Source organism: Oculina patagonica, chromosome 1, assembly GCF_052425735.1.
Source record: "Oculina patagonica isolate OP01 chromosome 1, crgOcupat, whole genome shotgun sequence".
NCBI lineage: Eukaryota > Metazoa > Cnidaria > Anthozoa > Scleractinia > Oculinidae > Oculina > Oculina patagonica.
Window position 1 is genome coordinate 12,402,139 of NC_135758.1, and position 8,536 is coordinate 12,410,674.

The 8,536-nt window shown below is 40.7% G+C and overlaps 1 protein-coding gene across 2 annotated transcripts in view; it reads left to right on the forward strand.

Moving 5' to 3' along the window:
- LOC144656883 (SHC-transforming protein 1-like) overlaps positions 1–8,373 on the forward strand; it is a 46,925-nt gene extending 38,552 nt beyond the window's left edge. The window contains exons 10-13 of one of the 2 annotated variants that reach the window (XM_078517142.1): positions 492–740; positions 2,262–2,450; positions 3,980–4,173; positions 4,953–8,373. In XM_078517142.1, the coding sequence (XP_078373268.1) occupies positions 492–740; positions 2,262–2,450; positions 3,980–4,173; positions 4,953–5,078 (758 nt within the window). In that variant the 3' untranslated portion in view covers positions 5,079–8,373. The remainder of the gene's footprint in view (positions 1–491; positions 741–2,261; positions 2,451–3,979; positions 4,174–4,952) is intronic. The other variant, XR_013571409.1, reaches the window with a different exon arrangement.
- The last annotated feature ends 163 nt before the right edge of the window (positions 8,374–8,536 follow it).

An 8,536-nucleotide genomic window follows, 5' to 3' on the forward strand; every position in this document is an offset into this window, starting at 1 on the left:
TTGTTACAGCAGAGATGAGTAGCCGGCATGCTGGCTTCCACCATAGTACAACACTCGAGAGTGCAGCCCGCTTGAGCAATTTTATTCTCGAGAAATCATTCGAGCGACAAGCTCATTATTTTTCTCGACTGGAGACTCGATCCTTGAGACTCGAAATTTTCGAGTTTCGACGATCGAGTGTCGAGGCTCGAGAAAAATAAATAAAAGGCTCGAGGGACTGTCAACTTACATTTGAGCAGTACTGTAAGTGGATTGTTTCAGTGTACATGGATTTGCACAAAATTAATTGGCCCTCATTTAACAAGCTGGATAAACAGAGTACACTGTAGTTTGATATCATAACGGTTTCACAATTTGAAGTCCTGTGCTTTTCTAGCTATGTTAGGCTCCATTTCAGTTGAGTCTGGTCTTCGTTGGAGGAGTGCTGGCCAGCTCATTTTGAACAAAAGTGGCTGTCTATCGAGCCCATTCTAAATCACTCATGATTTCAGTTTCAGGTGATTATGATAATCCATCATTGCGGTCCAGTGCCTCTGCTAGAAGTAATGGTGTGAGTCAGACTGGTAGCCTGATGTTTGCTGCTGGAGCATGTTATGAGAATCCTGATGGTGTTGGTTTCTATGAGAATCCTCTGGCTGCTCCAAAAGCGCCTAACAGAAGCGACAGTTTAGAGAGGCATCCGATTGACTTGTTAGACTCCTCAGTGTATGACAACCCATCCTCTCCGACCTCTGCACCAGGTACCGAACGACTTTGTTTTCAACTTAGCCAGCACACCTTTAATGTGTGTAGCGAATCGTAGCCTTGCAGATTTTTAATCTACCTAAAGATTAAGACTTTCCTCTTGAAAGATGTGAAATGAAGGAGTTGCTATCTCCTTCAAAGTGGAACTGACTTCAAGGGTGGTCTACTGAGTAGAAAATCTAATGCTGCGGTCAGAATTGTTAGTTGCAGTAGCTGGCCAGTTATGTATCACGAACACTCCCTCTCTGGTTTGCAAGGAAATGTCATCCTTGTTGTGTAAAATGGAGCCGAGGCACTGAACTAATGGTTAGACAGTGTGTGTAGACTCCAGATCAAGCAGTCTGGGTTTAAACTCCAGTTGGGGTTATTGTGCTGTGTTCTTTACCAACTTGAAGAAACTTAACTCCACTCTCTCCACCCAATAGGTGAATTAAGTCTACGTTTGAGCCTAGTGGCTCATCAGGCTGGAGGTTATCCTACAGTAGTTTCAGTAGCATGCAGCGACTAGGAGTCCCCCCCCCCCCTGGATGGGATGCTAGTCCATTGTAGGTTACCCCCACAACATTAAATTGGCTGGTACCTTTGAACACCTGGGTGGAGAGAGGCACTATGAGAGTAACGTGTCTTACCCAATAACACAACACAGTGACCCTGACCAGACTGCTGGATCCGGAGACCAGTGCACTAACCACTAGGCCACCGCGCCTCCCATGACATGGAGTATATACAATGAAAATGGGCACTGGTGACTTGTTATCTGGAGCAACCTAAAAATAATTTGATTAATTTGATTTTGATTAACTTTACCATGTAAAGTACCAATATTCTTATCCGACTAGTGTTTTCATGCTCTGGAAACCAGTATAAGTTCCAGCAGTGTGAGCTACTTTAATGCAAACGTGCTAACTAAACCCTCCAAGTTACTACCATTTTCGAGCGACTGTGAAAAGCAAACTTTTTTCTGCGTTTTCTCACGTGTAAAACATTCAAGTTTGTCTAGACAAACTGTCGCGTTTTACAAGTAAACCATTTAACGTTGTTTAACGTAAAAAATACTAATAAACAATCGCTGATCGCTGTCACAACAATTGCTAGAAATGTAAAGCCGCCCTTTTCTGTCGACATTCATTGAAAAAAATAAAAAGTCGACGCAAAAGTTTTCAAAACCATTGTTTCATGTGCAGAAACACACCGGCGGAGCTGTCAAACTTGACATGTTGACGCTCCAAACGTTAATTGGTTCAGTTGAAAAACGCAACGGTTTGTCTAGTCAAACTTGAATGTTTTACCCGTGAAAAAACGCGGAAAAAAGTTTGCCTTTCACGGTCGCTCGAAAATGGTAGCAAGACCATTTTAGTCGCCGTGGCGAATAACATTTTGGAGCTGAAGACTAAAATTTTTCACTGGCGAACAAACTTGAGCAGTCGGTGGCCAAATGGCCACTAAGGAAAAAAATGCACTTGGAGGGTTGTGACTTACAACATTTTAATATATAATATTTTTATTGTTACCTACAGAACAAGAAAATTGGGCCAAATTTGATGAGGAGATGCCTCCTCCTCTTCCACCTCCAATGGCGACAAATCCTGGCAGCCAAGACTACGTGCACCCACGCCCCACCCCAAGGAAGAAGCCCCCACCCATGCCTAAACCATATGCTGCGAGCAAATCAGAGAAACAGCATCAGGCAGCAGCAGCCGCAGAAGGTAAGATGTCACTTTCACACTGTACTCACCAGCGATTACTGTTTTGAAATTTGAGAAAATTAACACTTCAGTTGGCCTTCTTGTTTGTTCAGTTTTTGGGCTACCAAAGAACTGTGATCTGCAGCCCAAGTCAAAATGCAGAAAGACACTACCTCTCTAGAACCTCTATTTTCATTCGCCCGCTGTAAACACTACCTCTATTGTTATTCAGGGCTAGTGTGCAGCCTACTACACACTTAAATTCATTAAACAAATCAGTTTGCCATAAAATCAAAAATACAACAAATTAATGTTTAAACAGCAATGACCTCGGTCTTGTTTTGCTTTTATCTCGAGAAATATAAGCCAAAAAGCCAAAATCCGCCATATTTGAAAATCGCCCCAAAATGCATTGCGAACCATTGAATGAATATACCTTATTACATGAAATTTTCGCGACACGTTAATTTCGCGAATTTCGCGATTCCAAAAAAATCGCGAAATTAAAGTGACGCGAACAATAAGTGTCGCGAACATAACATGACGCGAAAATTAAGTGACTCACATTATGTCAATAATTAAGAAAAAGTAAGTTGAGTGCCTTAAGTGCCACTGAAGGAAGGAATTATCGATCTAAATGGATGTTGTCGTCAATCATTGACTCAAGAACAATAACTCATGCACATACCTAGCACAACCTACTTGTAGACATTAACTGCTCTATTGTAGCTATTGCCGAGATTTAGTCACACCCTTCCTTTTTTGTTAATTTTGACGTTATTTTTTCATCAATGAAAACGTTTTTATTCAGTACAGACGCATGCAAAAAAAAAAATTGCCAAGAAAACTTAAATTGTGTCTTACTCAAACACGCGAAATTAAAGTGATTCAAACTACAAAATTTTCGCAAAATCGCGAAATTTAAGTGTCGCGAAATATGCGCACCTCAAAATCGCGAAATTAACGTGTCGCAAAAATTTCATGTAATAAGGTAGGTCATGTATGCGAATGGATTGCGTCTCAAGGATGTCTTGCGGAAGAAAAGTAAATTTTCTGGTTGCAAATTAATTTTTTTAACAACAAATACTGCTGTAATTGGATGGGATCGTGCTGTTGACAATATATTTTCAACATAGTCATTTCTGTACATGTAAAAATGTTCTTCCAGTTACAAACAAGATGGCGTCCAAACCCTCTTGTGGCCAACTAAACCAGCGATCTTACCTACTACTTAAAAACATTTTGTCTGAGCTGCAGTCTGTATTCATTGTTAACTCTTTTCTTTCAGTGCTTAGTCCCCACCCGATGCCGCCTTCTTTAAAGCGCACAGGATTAAGGATCCATCCATCCATTTATCTTTCTATCTATTTATGTATTTATTTTCTCGGTTTAATTAGCACTACCTGCTAGAGGCCTAACAAGCCTCATGTACAACTGAGGGTAAACAAAGTTTTCATTCATTCATATTTTCCCAACAATGTGGATACATTTTCTTGTAGCGCTTCTATTTAAAGATATATAATAGTTCTATGTGTTCCTTAACACTGCAGATCCCAAACCCACTCCCCTTGAGTCAGAAGTTTGGTACCATGGCCCCATGTCCCGCGCTGAAGCAGAACTACTGTTAGAAGATGAGGGAGACTTCTTAGTGAGAGAAAGTAAATCTAAAGCCGGACAGTATGTTCTGTCTGGAGTACAAAACGGACAACCTCGACATTTGTTGTTGGTGGACCCAGAGGGCAAGGTTTGTGCTGTTTGATGCATTCCAAAGCAAAATGAGTGGGTGACTGGGTCGAGCAGGCTGGTTTTGAGTCCTGGGTGCAGTCACTGTATTGTATTCCTGAACCGGTGTCTGACATTTGCTGACTGCAGACTGAACACTAAGAGAATATATCGTGATAACATTACCATTATTGAGAGCTTACTGTAAACAGGCTAACCAAAGTGCTATTCAAGCTACCCAGAGTGAATAGTAGGCTAACCGGAGTGTGTAGTAGGCTACACAAATGTCAGACACCATTCCTGGGCAAGACATTTTACTCTCACAGATACATGTATAACAAATATCCCGATACAATCACTAGCATTGCATTTAATCCGGGTTCGAGCCAAGTGGCCCATACGCGATTGACTCCGTTTTTTCTGTAGTATAAAGCGACTAGGAGTATTTCTACTCTTCTACTCTCCCCTAGACCCTAAATGGGATGTTACACCACCACAGGGTTATCCTCCACCGTTAATTCCGCCGGTACCCATTTATACACCTGGGTGGAGAGAGGAACTGTGAGAGTAAATTGTCTTGCCCAAGAACACAACACAGTGACTCGTTCCGGGATCGAACCCGGACCACTCGATCTGGAGTTAGCGCACTAACCATTAGGCCACCGCGTTTTCCACAACCACTAGCAGCCGTAGCTTCAATTATCCTCGAAACAGCGTTTGATAGAGTCGTCACCCCTGCAGTAGAGCTTTTACCTTAAAAACGGTTCCACTCTTATTTCTGCTGTTATTTACTCATTGCAGGTTCGAACAAAAGATCGCGAGTTTCCAAATGTTCAAGAACTCGTGGCGTACCATGTCAAGAACGCTCTGCCAATAATATCGTCTGGCAGTCAGGTCACTATATCACGCCCTGTCCACAAACATTAAGTCCAGCGGCTACAGACATTTGCACTCCGAGTTCAGTGGAGGTATCAAGTACTGTTTTTGAAAATTTCTTTACCGGCAACCTCAGAGGCCTACTCTGGGACTTCAAGTCGCCATACCTTTGGGTGACTTTCTGCGATTAAGGCGACTTAATGTCCCAAAGTAGGCCTACTTTACAAAAAGGTTGTTTCATTAAGTTGTCACGTATTGTGAACTGGGCCAGTTTTACTTCGTGGAATTTCAAGTAGACTGAGCTAGCCATAGTTCGCGAAACCTCGAGTTCGTTAACGGGTTAAGGTTGAAATCCAAGGAAAACTCCTGAAGTTCGAGTTAGGGATAGATTGAAGGTCTTTCAAGCTAAGGCAGTACTTGTTTTTCTCTACTAAACTTGCTGGACTGCAAAGCAGACCACTAAACTCCATTGTAATATTATTGTACATGAAATGAAGTACGGGTACAAGGAAAGTTAGATGGGGGACTGCTGAAGAGACATGTAGCTCTCTCCAGTACCCTGTGTTCAACTTCTCGTCCCCATAGTTATTTTCAGTTTTAGCGACTTCCGTTGTGAAGGGCTGAATAATGCTGTGTGCTTTAAAGGGTCTTAGTAGTTAAGCAAAGACGTAAAGAAAGCATAGTAAAATTGGTTGGCAACGTAACCATTCCTAGCCTGAATTTCAGACATCCCTCTGTGCTCGCCTGCTTGCCAGAAGGGACGTCTGAACACATTTGGGCCTAATGCCGTCCGGTGACGTCACTACCCGAAAACCGGGTAGTGATTTTGATTGGTTGATTTAAAAATTATTTGCATAATTATGTGAAATTATGACTGAATTTTACCGCGCAAGGATTGTAATTTGAAAACATTTGGAAAGAGTTCACCTTCCCAGAAATGAATTTATTAGTCATTTACCTCGAGTTTATTACTTTATTAGTTTACCTACGGATGAAGAATAGTTTACTATTAAAACAATTTTATACCCTGTAATCCTTTATTGAAGCGATTTTTCTTTCACAATTTCATGGCCTCGACAGAAACTTTTCCGCATGAATTAAAACCAAAGTGTAGTGACGTCACCGGACGGCATTAGGCCCAAATGTGTTCAGACGTCCCTTCTGGCAAGCAGGCGAACACAGAGGGATGTCTGAAATTCAGGCTCAACCATTCCCAGCTTAAGAGGGAAAAGTACCTAACAGTAAGTGTAAATTTGGGGTTCGGTTTTCTAAAGTGCACGTGACAAATTATGAAAATGTATTTCTTTTTCACCAATCCGGGCCGGGTTACCCTGGATATTTGGTTCAGGCTATCTGGACACGTCACGTCACGTCACATTGTCACGGTCAAATGTATTGTACAGTTGCTAAGACACATTATCACAACATCACTGTATAAAAGAGTGCAACAGATTTGTTTGTGATTTTAGAGCGGTTTCCATTGGGACTCTTATGACGGTGCTAAGACTAAATTTTTACAGCCAATCATGTCGGTTGTTTTTAGTGCGATGACCAATCAGAACAAGAGCGGGAAAACGTAAATCGGGAGTAAGCGCGGGAAAACATGTAACCGACACAGGCGCGGAAAAAAAAAGGGGGCGGCAGCAGGCGCGGGAAAACTGATTTAACCAATTGACGCAGGCGCGGGAAAATATGTAACCGACGGAGTCGCGGGAAAACATGTAAGCGTCAGCAAGCGCGGAAAGACTTGTTACCGACCCAAGCGCGGGAAAACAAAACCGACAACAAGCGCTAAAAAATAAAAACTTCTTTTGGTTTCGGATTTGATTGGCTGAAATAAGAGCGTCTTTGTTCCGAAATATAACAGTAAGATGCACGAGTTCTTTTAGGCCAAAGAGCTCATTAAAACACTATTGTCAGAATGAAAGAGAGATATTTTATCAAATTTGAATTCATGCATAGAATGTTGGTCTTTAAGGGCCGGAAATTTTATACGATTTGTAAAGGAATTTTTTCACCGTACCGTTAACTTCCGTTGTAAGGCCATGCTCTAATATACCGGTTTAGCTCTTACAAATAACGAAAGAATTTCTTTCGGCAGTGTTACATATGTTACCTAAATAATTTGCGCACAATTTACACAACACAAGAGCTTTGTAGAAAGTTGATCAATTGAAATGTTTACATGAAATAATTTGTGCTATTCTAGGTGCAGAATTTTTACATCTAAATATAACCAGCTAGCCCTGGTTTGTAGGATTATAGCTTACAATTGAAAATAGTAATAGCTGGTCTATTATTTTGGACTATTAAATGTTATTATTCAATGTTATATTGTCTTTAAGAATGTCCAACTTTTCTATCATACTATTCAGAACTTGTAGTATAAGTAATTTTTCTAGAAAGATCACGTTGGGCAGAAAACGCAAAAACTGCCCAATGGTTTGCATTTTTCGTGAGAAAAAATAATTTTATACTGTTTCATATATGAAAACACTGTCGCAGTTGCGACAGACGGTATTAACCGTTCTTTGTCTATAGAATTATTGAAGGAAAGATACCTCAGTTTTTACCAGTAGTGTAGCAGCTCTCGTAAAGTAAGCTTGTAATTCTACTGGTCCTCTAGTGTAGCTTTTGTTATTGTTTTGGGGCTTAAGGACATTGTTTCTGTTGTTTGTTCTGTTGTTCTCTCGATGGGTAGAGAGCCATTCATGTGAGATCTTGCGAGAGCTGCTTATTGACTCGTTTTTACACCGAGGCTTCATTCCTGGCACGTATTTGTCACTTTTACAAGTGTTCTAGCTTTGTTTAAAAGGATTTCGTTTCATGAAGTCTTCCCTTGACCAATACAGTAACTTGTATAGAAATCACTTAAACACTTATTATTCTTATTGTAGTTTCCTGTAAAATAGAATAGTTTGTAATAAATTAAAATAATTGTGATATAAAAAAGTTATAGAATGCAATCGGAGAGACAAACGGCAAATCTTCGCTTCCCAGGGCCCATCTTCATCCCTCGAGAACAGAAAGGGCTCTGGCAACGAGGTTAGAAGTTTTCAACTTGTATCCAATGAGAAAAGAGCGTAAGGTATTACGTATCAATGACGTCACATTTTTGAGCAACTTCCGGTACGAAAGACTGCGGGCTTAGGGGTGATTTTCTCCCGAAAAACCAGCTTGCTTTCCCGACGAAATTCATATTGTATGAAGTAACTTAAGAATAGCTGTACACTAAGAACCTTACGAATTTGTTGTATTTTAAGATAACTTTTGAAAAATAAAATTACTATGTAGACTTCCAAGTTCTTTACTTGGGTTTTTTAAATAAAACACAATGGATTTCAGACGCGATGCTGTTTTGTGCGAAATGTGCAGCCGTATGGTTCTCCTTTATATCTTCCCACAGCTCAGTTTCTTTGTATAACTCAAGCTGGGTTTGTTTTTTGATTAAACTTGGGTCATACAGTAAACTTCCGAAAATGCGCCCTTTCTGATCTAGACACAGGGCC